The sequence below is a fragment of the Mchenga conophoros genome, linkage group LG20 (assembly GCF_057382185.1).
Source record: "Mchenga conophoros isolate Kocher_MC1m ecotype Shallow Benthic linkage group LG20, M_conophoros_male_GT1.1, whole genome shotgun sequence".
Classification (NCBI taxonomy): domain Eukaryota; kingdom Metazoa; phylum Chordata; class Actinopteri; order Cichliformes; family Cichlidae; genus Mchenga; species Mchenga conophoros.
The window spans coordinates 9,252,938-9,271,504 of record NC_140545.1 but is presented as its reverse complement, the minus strand read 5'-3'; the positions used below and the strand labels follow the sequence as shown (position 1 = coordinate 9,271,504).

At 43.8% G+C, this 18,567-nt stretch overlaps 1 protein-coding gene across 2 annotated transcripts in view; it reads right to left on the bottom strand.

Annotated features, from left to right (window-relative positions):
• mtcl2 (microtubule crosslinking factor 2) overlaps positions 1-18,567 on the bottom strand; it is an 88,961-nt gene that overhangs the window by 10,655 nt on the left and 59,739 nt on the right. Inside the window, exons 9-17 of one of the 2 annotated variants that reach the window (XM_085260509.1) lie at positions 13,701-14,001; positions 13,170-13,391; positions 10,799-10,936; positions 6,884-6,997; positions 6,502-6,732; positions 6,172-6,288; positions 5,924-6,091; positions 1,430-1,582; positions 728-844 (exon numbers count right to left, since the gene is read on the bottom strand). In XM_085260509.1, the coding sequence (XP_085116635.1) occupies positions 728-844; positions 1,430-1,582; positions 5,924-6,091; positions 6,172-6,288; positions 6,502-6,732; positions 6,884-6,997; positions 10,799-10,936; positions 13,170-13,391; positions 13,701-14,001 (1,561 nt within the window). The remainder of the gene's footprint in view (positions 1-727; positions 845-1,429; positions 1,583-5,923; positions 6,092-6,171; positions 6,289-6,501; positions 6,733-6,883; positions 6,998-10,798; positions 10,937-13,169; positions 13,392-13,700; positions 14,002-18,567) is intronic. The other variant, XM_085260510.1, reaches the window with a different exon arrangement.

Here is an 18,567-nt window from a genome sequence, read left to right as displayed (position 1 = left end):
TAATACCAGGATGTTAGAAAGCAAAGAGAGCAAGAAAGAGTGCACACACCAGTTTAAACATCTAAAAAACAAAAAAGCAAAACAAAAAAAACTAAACACAGATGACAGGCTCCTGTCTGTGTGTCTGGATTTTAATTTCTGCCTGTGTGTTTGAAGAAAAGACCTTTAATGACCACTGATGCAATCCCTCATCATCCTTTCCCAGACATGCTGCAGGAGCTTGGCAGTCACTGCGCTGGTGTATAATCAGCAGATATGACTGACTATGTTTTCCCGGTGAGCTCAGCTCAACCACAGCAAGGCAGTCACACAAGTGAGGGTTCTCCTTACTCACATCATGACATTACCAGCTGTGTGGTTAAAGTCGGAATCAACCAAACTTGTCTGAGATAAAAATAACAACCCCAAAGATGGCAAATGTAGTCATCTAAACTTTAAGCCTCGGTGGTAAACGTGACCTGCTCAGCATAAATGAGCCGACTTAGTTTCCGAAAGGCATCTTTTTAAAACATTGAGACCAAAAATAGAGCTGACAAGACATTTAAGCTGCTGCAAAGCTTGCAAGAAAAACTGAAGTTCTTTGAGAAGTCGGAATAACAAATAACCAATAATCAATACTTCATCAGTGTACTCCTTATCTCTGACACGCACCTTCGTCCTTTTAGATTTTATCATCACAAGATAAGCTTTGACATTTTTCTCCCTAACACAAGCCCACCCATCATACCTTCCCCTGCTGCGCAGTTGCCTCTCTCAGTCGCTGCTCCCACTGAGCTCTCTCCTGGCTGAATCTCTCCAGCAGCTCCAGCTTCTCTCTGCCCCAGTTCCTCTCACCGATCTGGAGCTGATTGGTCCGCAGGTAGGTTAAAAGAGAAAGGCGAGAGGAGGTGGATGAGGAAACAAACTGGATGTGATGTTGAAATTATGTGAAAGTCTCCTTCTATTATTATTATCTTGCCTTTAAAGCACTTTGAGTGCTCGGACAGAGAAGAAAAGTGCTATATAAGAACCAGTCCATTTACCATTACCATTTGCCTTTTACTTTGCAACCTAACTTGGTCACCGACTTTGCATACGAAAGTAGCTGTATAGATTATATTTAACATGCACACACTCACAGCAGCTGTGCTGTGCATTTGTGTATTACTGTGCAGATAAAGCAATAAAGCAACTAAGTAAATTTCAGAGGAAATAACAAATAACACTGATCCGTACACCAGTTAGAAAGAAAACAAAAGGAATATTAAATGGAAAATTAAATGATGTAATAACACTACTAATAATTATCCATATTTATTCATCTAAATAAGAACGTTTGCATTTCGTAGGGAGGCTAATCATAGTCATATAGCTGAGGTTACATCCAATATTTTTCTTGTAGTCCTTTATTTAAAATTAACCATCACTCAACAATTTTCTCAGGCATTACCTGTTTAGTTAGGTCCATCACTGCTGCGTAGGATTCAGCCAGCAGATGCTGATGTTCTTCGCGTTCCCTCTTCAGTGCCACCTTTAGGTCTGGAGGGTCCAGTGCGTCAGTGGAGGACATGGCTGTTGCTGATTTGCTGGCTTTGGTCTCGAGCTGGAAAGTCAGAGGGAGACATAGTAAGCACCAAAATATACTGATTTTCCTCAAAGTTCAGGGAAATAATAAAATGGCAATGGTGACTACTCCTTTTCTCAGTAACAATACACTCCAGATCCGTTCAACACTCCATCCCGACTACGCTGGGATTTTCTGATAGCTTGCCTTCTTCCCATAGTGCATCATGGTGCCAGATGTTCACCAGGCAAGCATGGCAAAGCAGCTATCTGATGTAAAAGAAAATTTGCTTGATCAGACCAGATCACCTTATTCCATTGTGCCGTGGTCCGGTTCCGCCCATTGTTGGTGCTTTCGGCAGTAAAAAGAGGTCAGTATGGGCACCTTGACTGGCCTGTGGTCATGCAGACCCATAAACAACTAACTGTGATGCACTGTGTATTTTGACAGCTTTCTATCAAAACCTCTTTTTTGGTGATTTGAGCTACAGTGGCTCATCTGTTGGATGGGACCACATGGGCCAGCCTTTGCTCCCCACATGCATCTGTGAGCTCTGGGCACCCATGATCCTGTCAGTGATTCACCAAGAAGAAGCTGTTTCTAGTAAGCTGGAAACACTGAAAATGACGATAGTCTGCTGCTTCCCCGAGTTCAAACTTTGTAACACACGCAGTTAATGGTCTTTGTCAAGATTCAAACTGTGACTCATTTTGACCACACTGAGATTTGCAATTGGGAAGTTCCAGCGTGTCTCCATGTTTCATCCACCTCTATTTCCCCGTTGCCATCGCTTCTGTCAGAATTCCTCCCCGCTATTCATTCTCTCCTCCTCTCTAAAGCTTTCTCACCCCACTCCCCGTCTGCCTCACCTCTTCTCCCTCTCTCCACAGCTTTCTCACCCTCTATTTTGAGCTCTACCACCCCTTTTTTCACTCTCCATAAATCTGGCCTTCTGTCACGGAGCCTGTAGGTGGGATAGCTTGAAATTTTTATGAGCAGTCCTGCTTCTTCTTTTTCTCTGTCTGAGCCTCATAGCTCACCACACTGCCGGTCCCATCAGTTTGACATACAGGCGCACACACAAAACGCACCCACCCACACATCTCCGGACCTATCAATCCTCCTTCGATTCATCCGTTTATGGTGCTAATGGAACTGTCAGGCCATCGCACATGCTAAGCCCAACTCCATGTCTCCAACGCAAAGTAGTATTTCTTGTTAATGATGAAGATGGCCTAACGAGCCCCACGTCTTAACGAGGTTTACTACTGAGGCGGTGAGGGGGAGGCTATTTCACAGGATGACTGGCATTTACTGGTGCATCAGAGCCATCTGGTTCATGACTCGTTACCCACAAGTTAGCAAATTCAATTTATTCAGCTAAAACTTTAATAATGAAACAGCAGAGTTGGATGAGAGAGCTGCTCTCGGCCACTCCTTTATTCACAAGGGATCCGCACAGCCGGTAGCTCTGCATGTTTGATTTAGAAGATTTCATTTATTTATTTTTTAGACCAGATGCAGCCCCAGAGGGATCAGTGCCTCCTCCCAGGATCAAACCACATATGTTCTGCTTGGTAGGCAAATGTGTAAATCACTACATCGTGGTTTATTAACCAGAATCCCCCAAAATACTTCAGATCATGTGTAAAGAATCGTTTTGGGTATAAGATTGTTTACCTTCACATTTCACACATCCATCATGCGGCTTTTGAGCAGTTTTATTCAATTTTTTTTTCCCACTTAATATTCAGTCTGAACATGTGTAACTGCTCATAGAAGCAAATATTTTCAGAAATACAACAATGGCCTCACTGTGTATATATGTGCTATTTCCATATTTACTAAACAGCAAAGTTATCTGTTAATAATTACCTTTATCCTATACCAGCCACCAGCTGTTAAACTAACTGATGTCTCTGTGGACTGTTTGACATCACTCATGGAAACAAAGCAAAGAAGCCTCTCCACCAAACAGCTCTTGTTGCTTGAATCAAACCAGACCTTTGTACCTATTATGCTTTTCTACCGAATTCTAAGCTCATATAAATATGGCCGTAATTACATATACTGATGTCAGATTCTGTAATAAGAATAAGTAATGCCTAAAAGCCAAAAGCTCAGGCTTCAGACTGCTCTCAGTTATATTTCAGACAGTTCTTTTCTTTTCTTGGCTCTACGTGATGTCTGTGAGCATGTGCTATTCAAACCCTCTGACTGCAAAAATAAATCTGCCTTGGGGGTGGGGCTTTAAAGTAGGAGGAGCTACACTGACTTGTTTTAGACAGATCAGCTAAGGGGATGTCTTATTTAAAAAAAACAAAAAACAGTTTGTCTTTTACTTATGAGTTGCACCTGCTTTTGAGTGGCAAGAGCGAAGGGAACTCAACAGATTTGATGAACGAGCGATCAGTGCTTCCCGCTGTGCACTCTGTCATCACGGAGATCGCAGGTGTTCATAACGTGCCCTACAGTCAGTCATTACGGATGAGTGATTAAGAAAAAAACTAAACGAGACGGCGTTGTCCTGCATGCTTTCGGGGTTCTGCATATGCTTTCTACCTCGCTGACAGTGTTTGTGTATTGACGCTGAATGGCGAAGCTATCTGTCAAAGCTGTTTGACAGATAGGACGGAGTTTGAAATTGACTTGACTCGTCCAATGAAGCAACAGCTGGAGGATTCACTACGTGTTGCCAGGAAGCCTTGGCAATGATGTGGTCGACTAGGTGCTGAATGTGCGCACACACACTCACACTCACACTCACACACATGCAAGCCAAATTGATGGCATACTTTACAGTGTGTGTTGCTGGCTGAGGAGAGATTGGTTCCAGCTGTGGCATCTCAGCCAGGGTAACACATACTTTGTTTGTAAAGGGCAGGAAGGGGAATAAGGGTGTAAATGTGTAGCACAGATGTTCGTTTGTCATTCTGAGAACATTTGTGATAAGGTGGAAAATGTTCAGATGCAATAAATGTTTCTTAAGTGTGCGCATGCTTTGGCAATGCAATAAATTGCCTCACCCGTAATGAATCACAGCCAGGTGGAGTCAATCTTTGATTAAGGCAGCAATCGTGTGTCAGTAAATTTGTTCTTGGGAAGCAACCTGCATCTACGTCACAGTGCTCTCATCTCCAGCTGCCAATCAGAGGACTTGGACACCAGCGCAAGACCTGAATCTCTCTCATCATGACAATGATTGATGCCTCCATCGGTCTTTGTTTGGATTCTTTTGTTTCTTTACAAACGGGGACCAAATCAAGCATTATTTTAATCTCATTTCAGGTCAAATGTGGAGTTTGGTGCTTTTCTGTAGATGCCTTTGAAATCACCGTGTGCTTTTATAGGTTCTAACAGAAAACTGCACGTGTGATGGACTTTATTTCCAAACTGTATTTGTAATTTAATGACCGTTTACAATTTAACTTATAACCGGGTAGCAATTACCACATGCATCGGGACATAGAAAATATGTTTTTGCAAACTTAGATCAGGACCAAAATAATAGTAATCGTCCTCTGTGGGCCAGAGCATGACAGATGTGTCCGTGTGTAAAGTGCTTTGTAGAACCTAGCTAAGGTTAAAAGTCGCTATATAAGCACGGACCATTCACCATTTAATTGCTTAACATTAAGAGGCCTCTCCGTCTCCTCTCATTTATCTCTCTTCCTTCTCTTTCCGTCTCAATTACTGGGCGGTAACACACAGCCAACGTTCTATCTCAGAGGCTGTTAATTAACAATATTACCGCCTCGACTGCTGTTATGAGATAGACGGAGAGACAATGAGAGAGGAGAAGGGGGAGGAGACATTAAAACCATTACTTACTGCCTGTAGACAAGACAGAAAGGCACAGGAGGGGGGGAGGTGGGGTGGGGGATAAAAAGCTCAAATGGACAAACACAAAACATGCGACAGATGGAGAAGATGAAATTGAACCCTTAGGATGCCATTAATTTTAAAAACCACTTGTCAAAAAGACTATCGGACACTTCAAAGCAACACGTGGCCCAGCTGGTGTACAGTATGGTTATACAAAATGCTTGTGACAGAAATCACTCAGATTTAGAAGTAGTTCATTTTGACCTGGGGGCATTTCACCTACACCTAATACTTGCACTACTTTTTTCCTTGCTCAGTATTCTTTTCGCTCTACTCAACAGTCTGAGCATGAATAGCTCATGACTGTTAAACGCCAACATCTGTCTAATTTGCACTCCAAGCAGTAGAAATTAAACCAGCTGTTTACAGGACAGGAAAATTGAACCGTTACGATGCATTTTCTGTATTACTGGACCTCATTAACACGTTTTTGTTTAGCGTCCTAATGATCAGTTTGGAAACTTCTTTACAGCAGCAGCACTTCTTCCTCCTTACCTGTGTTATGAGGCTCTTTAGTTCGGTCCTCTCCACTTCCCATGATGCCTTGGCCTTTGCGAACTGTTGAGTGAGTTCCTGTGAGCCTTGTCTCTCTTGTCGCAACTCTCCGCTTAGGTCCTGCAGCGCGACCTTTAGGTCTGCCAAAGTGCTGCTCACAGCGCTCGACTGCAAGGGAAACACAAGTAATCCACGTAAGCGTGTGCGAGCATGCGTGTGCGCGTGTGCACGAGCTTCACTTGTCCGACCTTTATAGTCGGGCTGAGTGGCTGTTCGTCTGCAGGAGCTCTCTTGTCAGTCTGGTGGGTAGGGCTCGGCAGGTTCTCCTCTTCCAGTAGCAGGTAGAGATCTTTCAGGCTGTTTATCTAAAGAACCAATCACAGAACAGCAGCATCTGAGATCACATATTCCAGTATTTTAGAGGGAACCTGAAGCTAAATCTTGAAGCTTGGACATTTTAAAGAAAAAGTAGAATTACACACAGACAAGCTTCATATAAATAAATGTTTCTGCTCAAAACAACGGCAAACTGAACTATGGACCGGCTTCCACAGATTGCAGTTTCCACTCCCTCGTACCTCCAGGACGTCCTTCCACTCTGTGTCTTTCTTGCAGCCAAGCCTCCACTGTTTGAGGAAGCAGCGTAGTTTGAGGCTGAGCAGTAAAAGGGCCTGTTTGAGGTGCTGCGACTCCTGGACCAGCAGAGTCCTCTCCTGGCACCACAACTTCTTCTGAAGCCGCGCCTGGAGACCCAGACTCTGTAGCTGGAAGTCTCGTCGGAGCATGGCTTTCTGATGCTCCTCCTGGAGCTAAGAGAAACAACAGTAAACACACAGTAGCCCAAGCAGTCACCAAATGCCTATTCATTCTCTTAAAACACCTAAATAATTTGTTAAATCTTTAGATCCAGTCAGAACAGATCACTGAGACAATCAATTGTATTCAAGGGTGCAAACTGACCTGTGTGAGTTTAACAGCAATTTCTTTATGACCCTGCCTCTCTTTTTTCAGATCCTCCTGAGTTCCTCGAACCGACTCCTCCGCTTCTGAGAGCCGAACCTGAAGATCGCTGAGCTGCATGGAAGACGGGACAGAAGAGTGAGGAGGCGTTAAAGGAGGCAGGGGAAAACAAACAAAGGAATGGCAATCGCAGTTGAAAGGGAAACATGTTGGTAGGATAACAGATGAAAGTAAGCAATCAAAGAGAAGGATGATGAATAAGATAAACGGACACCGTAATGGGAGGTAAGTGGTCAAGAAAGCAAATGGAAAAAAGTAAGAAACAGCCAAGAGTGAGTATCCTAATCCATATTACGGTAGGTTTGTGATACAACAGCCTTTAAATCACACATCAACTGTGGCGAGCTGCTGTAAGCCTACACACACACACACACTGGCTTGATCTCATGCTCTCCCCATGCCTCATTTGGCTGCTGAGTGAGTGCGATCCATCGACCTGCTTCTGTACCCTTAATGTCCTGTTTCACCCTCCACTGGGCTCAGCTTCCGCCCTCCATCACCCTCCATCAGGGGCACCACCCGGCCTTCACCTTCAGCTAGAAAAACTACTCAGAAACTCTGTTCCAACAGTGACTCACTCACTCACTCTGAAAAGGTGGCAGCTACCCACGGAAAATGCGCTACAGCATCAGAGGCTGATAACAGCAGAGCAAATCTTGTATCGAGGTTTGGGAATAATTTCAATAACTCATCACACTTTTATGCTTTTAAATATGGTGATTTGAATTGGAATACAATGCTAAAAAGAGTTTTCCAAGTATTTATTAGCCTTTTAAGAGCCTCTCTTTATTTGTGGGATCAGTTCCACTCTCATAATAACTGGATGATGTGCCTTGTTTAATCGGCTGAAAACCATAATATAAAAGCAGCATGTTATTAGGGTTTTACAATTCTTGATCACCAGCAGCTGTGCCTTAAGTCACTGACTTAAGTCCCCTGATGGTGTGACCTCATGTGTGATGGCAATAAACCAGGTACCGGTAAATCTATCTTCCCACTGTTGCCAAGTGCTTGCTCATAGGAGATCATCTAATTGATGGGGTTTTTTCTCTAATACAGTAGGGTATTTCCCCCATAGTATTAACAGCCTTGAGGTGACTTTTGTTGCGAACTGGCGCTATATAAATGTAACTGAGTTAAAAGTCAGAGTATTCAGGTGAAAAAAAGGCTAATTCCTGAATGCTAATAGGTGATTTTTTTTAATATATTTTTTGGTCAGAGCCATTCTTACTGCTTCATCCAGCTGTCTAATCTTTATGCTATGCACAAACAGTGAAACTATTTTTGGCTAGCTTAGCTTAGTATAAAGTAGAGATGGCACGATACCACTTTTTTATGTCCGATACCGATACCGATATCATAAATTTGGATATCTGCCGATACCGATATGAATCCGATATAGTGTTTTTTAATCAACAAAACTGTTTTTTAAAATATCTTGCTGCATTTTGCAAGTCTGCAAGTTCATACTCAAGTTTAAAACAACAACTACACTAAAGCTATTCTGTTATACCTGTATACAAAAAAAATATTTCATAGTTCAGCAATACTGATCAATCTAATAAACTTAGACCTACACCATCCTCCCTATTCTGGTATTTTAAAGAGTACTTAGCGTAAATATTAAGCAACCTAACTAATAGGGTTCCAACTCCCAGCAACAACAAAAATAAATAAATAAAAAATAGGGAACCACCCCTCACGCTCCACCTCATGATGCTTAATCAACGTAATCAACCTTAATTTGATGCAGTGTGAAAAAAAATGCACAGAAATCAATTATTTTTCAAGAAATATTAAATAGATTCAACATCTTTCTTCAACAAAATTGCAGACTGCACAGATGGTACCTTCCCAAAGGAAAATGTACTATAGCTTACTAGGATATATATATTAGACTTAATAGTCACTATATACAGTAATTGACTTCTATTCATTTTACATCAAATTAAAACTTTGGGTGTCAGATAATTAGTTATTAAAAGCTAGACATTTTAAATGAGAATAAGAAAGAAAAGTATGTCTTTGTGCCCCCTTTTCCCTGTTAATGCCCTATCGGCCCCCCTGGCTAAACTTTGCTAGATCCGCCCCTGCACAGTTACCAGCCGTCAGCTACGTAGAAAAAGATCCTGGTGTAGAAAGTAATATTAAATAAATTCTAACAACAGCTTATCAAGCTTAAACGTGCTGCTGTTGTTCAGCCGCTGGTTTCCTCTTTCTGGTGCAAAGTGGACCAAAAACAAACGAGAGACAGACTCGCGACAGAAAAGCCGATCAGCTGATTTAAGCAGTTTCACGATTGAAGTAGCAGCCGGAGAGCGAGAGGCAGTCGCTCGTTAAGCTTAACGTGGGAATGCTTTACAAACATTCAGAGATGGACTTACACACTTGCTTTACTTCTCTCGGGGATAACTTTGTCGGAGATGAAATGCCAGGTTGCTAGCGAAGCTCCAAATGCTATCCAGACCACCGACAGGTCCCGCATGCCACAGCTGCTCTATCACGTGATGCATACTGCTCCGACGTTCTGAGGCGAGTTACGGCGTGTTGCAAGTTTTGTGAGGTGCTTTCGTGATATTTAATGGATCGGATTACATTTTTTATTTTTCTCCGATATCCGATCCAGTAATTTAGGTCAGTATCGGACCGATACCGATACGTAATATCGGATCGGTCCATCTCTAGTATAAAGACAACAAACCCAGCTCCACTGCCTGTACAATATAAACAGTGCCATTTATTATTGTACAGCATGCAGTACAGTACAAAAGTCCTGACCCATCGGTCATGTTTTATATTTTATATTTGGAAATGGGAGCAGCGATTTACTGAAAGTAAAGTTCTTAAAGCTCTTCTTTGGATGTTGGCTGCTTTTTGTTCTCTGTCAAAATGATCTTGCATGCTTCAATAACACTGAGGTCTATTGTATGATCAGGTATCCTGTTGATATACTTTTACTTCATTCTCAGTGTGTTTGGAGTCATTGTCATGTGGAAAAATGAAGCTTTTGCTAATCAGCCACTTTCCAGATGATATTGCATGGCGGATAAAATCTGGTGGTACTTTTCTGTGTTGACAATCTTATGACAACACCACTGATTAAAATGCTGCACCAAACCATGACAGCACCCCTACTGTGTTTTACAGATGGCTGTAGACAGTCACTGTAATATCTCTCTGTCTCATTTATAGATACTGATGTCAGTTTGAACTAAAATGTTTACATTTGGATGAATCGCTCCATAAGACGCTATTATTGTGAAAGCAGCAAAAAAAGACCTCAAGAAACGAGGGGGTGGCTCGAGACTTTTGCACTGTACTGCATGTTTCTGCTGAATGCTGGCTTCTCCCCATGCTTTGTCACTGCTCTACTCTATTTTTACTATTTGGCATTCAATATTTTTCCGTCATTCTATTTTAGTCCCCCCCTTAGATAAAGAGGCAAACACACACAGGCTTGCTTATCACGGAAACACACCACCAAAAAGTCAACCAGACAAAGGTCTTCCTGTCAGTACCCCGGCTGACAGTGAAGTCACTGTTTGTTTACAACACTGTGTTGTTAGCGTGAGGTTGCTACAAATGTAAGGCACCAGTAACCTCAGGCTACAGTATGTCCTCGTACACCCACGCATGTGGAAAATCCAATCACATAACAAACATATTCAGTGATAAATAAATATTAATACTCAGTGTTAAAAGAGAGTAAGAAATCTGATATTAAAGCACTGGTTCCAGGCTCTAAGTAACTGTGTTAGCTGTCAGCCGCGAGATGGACCAGCTCTGAAATTTCAGGCCTCCTGCGCATCTTTGTGCATGTCACAATGTCACGGATTGTGCTTTTGAGCCTCTCACCTTTGCACCATCTGTCTCCTTCTCCTCATGTTGCAGCTGGATGGTTTCCTGATTTTGCAACTCGTTGCTGTCTGATTGGCTGTTCTCCTCGGTTTCATCATTTGCTTCTGGCTCCAACTGGTCCCTAAAATCAGGCTGCTGCATGCATGCATGGGCAAGTTAATGAAGAAAAAGAAAACAAACAGAAAAGAATCATAGAGGAGAGAGAGAGGGAGAGAGAGAGAGGGAGAGATGGGGGAGGAGGAATTGTGGAGTAAAAAAACCCAAACAAACAAACAAACAAAAACAAGCAAAACAGAGGAAATGACAGAAAGCAGGACAAACAAATACAACAATAAGAAAAAACAATACAACCAAAATGGCTCCTATCAATGTGACAATATTACATAAAAACTAAACAAAAAAACAGAACAAATAATGACTTATGGGCCTCACAAGACAAAGAAGAGGATGTAGAGGAAAAAGAGCTTGGTCAGAGAAGAGAAGGAAAGAGTGGAGAAGAGAAAGAAGAGGAGGATGGAGGGTAGAATGAACGGCTGAGGGGGCACGACAGAGGGAAGGTAACGGGACGCAGAAGAGCATGAAGGATGGAGAGACGGGGGTAAAAACAGCAATGGGAGGGAGAGGAGGAAACGGAGAAGGAGAGAGGGGAGAAAAAGACGAATGGGAGGAGAAGAGAAGGAGTAAGGCAGTTAGGATGAAAGGTCAGAGCGGAGGGGCAACAAGGTGAGGAGGAGGAAAAACGGGTTTTGATGCAAGATGTGAAAGGAGTTGGAAGAAAGGGATGTGAGGGGTGCGAGGAAGAGGACGGGTGAGGAAGTTATGTGAGGATGTGTGGAGCAGTGGCAAAAAGAAGGTTTGAGGAAAGGTGGGGAAGGGTGAGGTCAAGTGCAGAAATCGATCGGATATGGTGCCCGTGCAGAGAGAAAGAGGGGAGAGAGGGAGGAAAAGGGAGATCGGAGGGGGGTTGGAACTCAGAATTGGCCTCTAATGGAGTCTAAACATTGCATTTTACTAGTTTCACTTAAAACTACGTAGAATTTCATCACAGTGGCTTCCAAGCAACACCTCGATCAGATCAGAGTCGATACAAATTTCTCTCCATGAAGGCACAACAAAACATTCCAGAGGTCTCCATATTTTGTCTGCTAATAAGTTACGAAAGACTTGAATTTTAAACAAATGGGGGAAAAAATGGTAATGCAGTGGTAGAATTTACCCCTGACCCACCCTCCCACCCCAACATTACTGTTTGAGTCTCATCAGATTTTATGTAATTTTAAAATGTATTCCCAACAGTTGATGGCGGGAAAATAAAAACGACTCATCACATTAGGACAAGTCAGCCGAGTAAAGCCATAGCCTCGACTGATTCCAGTGCACTTTTTAAAAGAATCGTGGATCCCATATTGGACTTTTTATGGGCCATCTGATAGTTGAAAATACATTTGGTGCTGAGAGTAAATCCTCAGTGTGTGACAATTGACTGTGCGCCAAGAACTTCCGAGTGGAGCGTTTCAAATGAAGCATGATTGGAAATCTTCTTAGAGCGGCTTCACTTTGGCTTTCTGCTGCTTTCGACAAATCAGTTTGGACAACCTGGATTCTCACATCGTCCCTAATCATTTCAATAGCACAGAGTTTTTCGTTCTCCGCATTTTGTGTTTGTGACAAAAATGGATCGCTGTGCAGTAAATAGAAACTAATATAAATAAAGTCATAAACTGAAGAGCAACTAAAACACACAGAACACACACAATTATTCTATTTTTGTTTTTTTTTTAAATTTTCTGTTAAGAGATGATTATTCTATAGTCAGCTTCTGGCTTCTCTCTGTGTATTTGGTATATATTGATTAAACAGAACTTTATATAAGCTTAATAATGTCACTATATGCATGCATCAAACAGGCTCCATTTGAGGCCTAAAGCAGCAGCTAAATACAGGTTAGGAGACAACTCAACGGCATGCAGAGGACACGGATAACATCACGTGGAGAGGCTTACACTGGCAGCTCAAATCTGATTGCATCAAAGTCAAGACATCTTTGTTTTTCCCCTTATCTGTAGGGCTTGAATTACTGAAGTTAATTTAAAATGATAAGAGAGAAAGACATGAAATTTTATTTTAACGTTTGGGATGATTTGAGCGTGCCGTGTAAAGCTCATTCTTCACCGTGAGGAGAAACTAAAGCAGCATGTTGAAATGGAACTGGGAGTGCTGGTCAGCCAAACTAACAGTAGGCACTGAAAGAACAGAGAAATAAACTAGAACAGAAAAATGACAGAAAAGCTTGAAAAAACAAAAACATACGGAATAAAAGAAAAGCGTGATGATTAGTGAGAAAAGGGGAGTGTTCCTTTTCTTTTACCTTCTCCTCCACCCTGTTCTGTGGATCCTGGCCGTCTCCAGAGCAGGAGGTGGAGGTGCAAGGCGACTCCCCTTCCAACTCAAGGTCCCTGCCACCCGCTGGGGTCCTACCCAGGCTGTCTACTTTCTCCACAAAGGACTGAAGCTGGCTGTGCAGGGCCTGAAGCCTGCTGGTCAGAGCACCAACGAGAGGATGGTCGGCCAGATCAGACAGCCCTGAGATCTGAGGACGCAGAAATAACTGAACTTATCCTACAGTCATTACTGGCTGTGTGAGGGACAGGCTAGAGTTGATAAACGATGAGCTGCAGGGCTTAATCTGCAGGTGGCTGCACGACCAGTAGCAAAAAAATTCCAGAGAGAATGAAGCAGACATTTGTCTCCTAGGCTAGTGTTTCACTCTTGCAGTAACCCTGAATCAAAGAAATGCAAAAAGCTCCACTTTGCCACTATTTAAAATGCTCATGAACTTACTGAGAAGCTGTGTCTTTTAATCTGAAGAACAACAAGAGACAAAACAGAGGACACGTACCTGGCTGTGAGGCTGCGGTTTCTCCAGATCACATGGCTCTGCTGCCTCACTGTTGCAGACCTTGTGAAAGATGGATGGGGATGAAGAGAGGCAGTTAGACTCGGGGGAGGTCAGGAGCTGTATAGCTGTAGAAACCAAGCGAGCCTGGTCCCTCATGGCTAGCAAGGCATCATGGTCCTTCTGCCCCAGGCACACAGGCAGCGATGTTGTGGCGTCAGCATTGTCCTCAATCTTCTTTTTCTGTTCCTTAATCTCAAGGGCGTCATTCTCACCCCCTACCGGCTCCTTGCGCTGCGGTGGACTGATGGAAAAACAAAAAGATTTTAGTATTAATAGCTGATATGTGGTGTATATATTTTGCACTTTTTGCAAAATATTTCAACACATATTGATGTTCCCTACAGGATAAATGCTTCCCTTTCAATCCCTGTAATATTGTTCTGATTCCTTTATTAACACTGTTTTGATTTGGCTGTTGGGCCTTAATGTGAAGCCGTCTGTCTGTCAGCTAAAGCCCAGCCCAAACCGACTCATGCAACCAGACAGGAATCCCCAAAACAGCAGCAAATTAAAGTGTTGCAATGGTCCAATCAAAGTAGAGACGGACGTGAACCTGATTAAAAAGCTTAGGAGAGCTGCGCAATAAGCCTGCAAACCCCAATGAACCGAAGCAACATCATAAAGAAGAGTGGGTCAAAATTTCTCCACAATGATATGAGAGACTGAGGAAGTCATACAGAAAATGATGACTTCAAGTTACTCCTATTAAAGCTGTTGTATAAGCTGCTGAATGATAGCAGCTTATACAGTTTTTCACTGGACTCTATGTACTCATATGAAAAACATTCTTTTTCACATGCTCAGATGAGCTACCATTTAACTCAAAACATTGTGCAGCACCGGCTCATAAAGTCTCTTAAGTCCAGTTCTAATGTTCACCCAACGCCCAAAACACGAAACCCTCACAGGTTTGAATGACGTCGCCTGTGTGTGCAGCAGCAGTGCCGCAGTGTGTGAGTTCATGAGCCTGCAAATAGTATTAATAGAGCATTTTGAGACATATTGCAATGATGTTACCTTAACAACGTCACAACATGTTTCTTATAATTGAAGGCGTGAGACTTTCTTCGTTTACATTTTTTAGTTAATGCACCAGTTCTACTTGAACAACATGGCTGCTCCTGTGATCGTTTCCTTATCATTATGTCTGCTCGTCTATAATTACGATCAGGAACCCCGTGTTTCGCCACAATGTTATGAAATTTGTGTAATTCCATTTAGGTAAAATTTGCAGAAATGCAGATTTACTGAAATTAAATAAAAGACTCAAAAAGTCAACTTTAGAGTTTTTTTGCATGTTATTTTCACAGTGGGACACCCTTAAGACCTCACAATTTTTTTTTTTTTTTTAAATTTATTTATTTATTTTTGGCCTGTCCCGTTTGGCTCTTTTGCCCTCAGAATTGTTGTCTAAAGGCAAAGAAAGATGCCCAACGGATTTACTTTACCAAACTGACCATCCCAGCCTTGCCGTAATGGTCCATTTGATTCACCTTTTATTGCTTATTTTATTTTCACTTACTGAATACGGGACAGACTTGACTGGGGGAAAGAAGGGGAGAAAGAAAGAGGGAAAGAGAAACAGCTGAGAAGAGGGACGGGGGAGAAGGGCAAAAGACAAAAACCAACAGAACGGGCAGAGAAAAAAAAATGCATATATCGATCACCTGGATCACCTGCTGAGAAAGAAAAAAGAAAGCAAGCAGAAGAGAACAAGAGTAATAGAATAAACAACATCACAATGATATATGGGAATATGACAGTAAATACTAAATGTTAAACATTATTGTGCAGCACATAAGATCAACAGAACACAGTGTGCTTTGAGGTAGGAGCCAAAAAGGGTGTAGTTTGTGGGTGTGATCACCCGTGTGTGAGCATGGACGCGCTTGTTTTTTGTTTTTTTAAAAGGTTCCTTCATGTAATAATCTGCTAGAGGGTGTGGGGGGGCCACAGCCCCGTCCTCCAGGGCGTGAAGCAGGTGTGGAGGAGATCAAAACTCCAGACATCCAGAGGCCCCCAGAACACAAGAGACCAAGGAAGACCAACAGAGGGGCAGCTGCGCCACTGTCCCGGAAAGAGCTGAGGAGAGTCCCAGATGAGGGCTCACTCAGCAGCCGCGGAGCAGAAGCCAGGGGGAGTTGCAGTGACGCGCCCGTGAGCTCCGCCGGCAGCCAGCTGCGCCTGAGTGACCGAGCCCCCCACCTCCGAAGTGGCCCGAGCGAGCCCCAGGCTCCAGGCCCCGATAAGCGGCCGCCAAGGAGTGAGCCGGTGTGTACCTGGACGCCCATCCCCGGACACAAAGAACCACCAACGCACCGATGTCTGAGGGGGTCCGCCACTGGCAGGGGAAGTGGTGGTAGGGGGAGATAGGCCTCCAAACCTTGGAGGGCCTGAGATGTCCCCAGAGAGGTGGCGCCTGACACCCAACCTGACATATAGACACAGACATACAGGCACACACAGATACAAACATCCATTCCCACCCTCATGCTCTCATATGCACTTACTCCACACTCAACCAACGTGGAGACAGACATAAAGAGACGTTGTACACACGATCACACTCCCCAAGCGTACTCTACAAACCGGGTCTAGGTGCCCCCGCCCCTGGAGGGGGGAACTGCACCCAGACCCAGGTGGTGTTTCCCTTTTCCCTGCGGTGGGGGGAGGCAGACCGCCCCGACTCCGCAGCAGCAGGAAGGCTCCACACTCCAGACCGCAGTCGGACGGCCAACTCCTCCTCCTAGCCCCCCTGCTCCAGCAGGTCGCAGAGAATGGGGGTGAGAGAAGACTCCGAACCTCCCTCCACCCGCTCATTGTAGTGTTGATGCATGTGTGTTCTAAGGTGCATTTAAAACCCAGGAGGGCTTGGAGCTACCTGCCAGAGAGCAGCAGGTAAGCGCATGGTCCCTCCTGCTAGCCCTCAATGTCTACGTGTATTTAAAATTGAGAGGTGGGCAACGATGCCAGGGGTGGGGTGTACACCCTGATGGTACTTTGGACTCCGTGTATCGTGCCCACCCCCAAGATCCTATATGTATGTGTAATGAGAGTGTGAGTAATGTGAATATCTAAGTTGTGGGATAAAATTGAGGCAGAGGCAGCCAGAAGGGGACAGAGGGGGGGGGGGTAGCCTCCTCTGCACCCTGGTGACATACCCCTACTCCAAGGCCCTGCATGTGTGGGTGGTTGTGGTGGAGCGGGAAGAGGGAGGGAGACCTCACAATTGAAAGAAAACGTGACTCAAAATCTGTGAATCTGTACAGTGGGGCAAAAAAGTATTTAGTCAGCCACCGATTGTGCAAGTTCCCCCACCTAAAATGATGACAGAGGTCAGTAATTTGCACCAGAGGTACACTTCAACTGTGAGAGACAGAATGTGAAAAAGAAATCCATGAATCCACATGGTAGGATTTGTAAAGAATTTATTCGTAAATCAGGGTGGAAAATAAGTATTTGGTCAATAACAAAAATACAACTCAATACTTTGTAACATAGCCTTTGTTGGCAATAACAGAGGTCAAACGTTTACTATAGGTCTTTACCAGGTTTGCACACACAGTACCTGGTATTTTGGCCCATTCCTCCATGCAGATCTTCTCGAGAGCAGTGATGTTTTGGGGCTGTCGCCGAGCAACACGGACTTTCAACTCCCGCCACAGATTTTCTATGGGGTTGAGGTCTGGAGACTGGCTAGGCCACTCCAGGACTTTCAAATGCTTCTTACGGAGCCACTCCTTTGTTGCCCGGGCGGTGTGTTTTGGATCATTGTTATGTTGGAAGACCCAGCCTCGTTTCATCCTCAAAGTTCTCACTGATGGAAGGAGGTTTTGGCTCAAAATCTCACGATACATGGCCCCATTCATTCTGTCCTTAACATGGATCAGTCGTCCTGTCCCCTTGGCAGAAAAACAGCCCCATAGCATGATGTTTCCACCCCCATGCTTCACAGTAGGTATGGTGTTCTTGGGATGCAACTCAGTATTCTTCTTCCTCCAAACACGACGAGTTGAGTTTATACCAAAAAGTTCTACTTTGGTTTCATCTGACCACATGACATTCTCCCAATCCTCTGCTGTATCATCCATGTGCTCTCTGGCAAACTTCAGACGGGCCTGGACATGCACTGGCTTCAGCAGCGGAACACGTCTGGCACTGCGGGATTTGATTCCCTGCCGTTGTAGTGTGTTACTGATGGTGACCTTTGTTACTTTGGTCCCAGCTCTCTGCAGGTCATTCACCAGGTCCCCCCGTGTGGTTCTGGGATCTTTGCTCACCGTTCTCATGATCATTTTGACCCCACGGGATGAGATCTTGCGTGAAGCCCCAGATTGAGGGAGATTATCAGTGGTCTTGTATGTCTTCCATTTTCTGATGATTGCTCCCACAGTTGATTTTTTCACACCAAGCTGCTTGCCTATTGTAGATTCACTCTTCCCAGTCTGGTGCAGGTCTACAATACTTTTCCTGGTGTCCTTCGAAAGCTCTTTGGTCTTGGCCATGGCGGAGTTTGGAGTCTGACTGTTTGAGGCTGTGGACAGGTGTCTTTTATACAGATGATGAGTTCAAACAGGTGCCATTCATACAGGTAACGAGTGGGGGACAGAAAAGCTTCTTACAGAAGACGTTACAGGTCTGTGAGAGCCAGAGATTTTCCTTGTTTGAGGTGACCAAATACTTATTTTCCACCCTAATTTACGAATAAATTCTTTACAAATCCTACCATGTGAATTCATGGATTTTTTTTTCACATTCTGTATCTCACAGTTGAAGTGTACCTCTGGTGCAAATTACTGACCTCTGT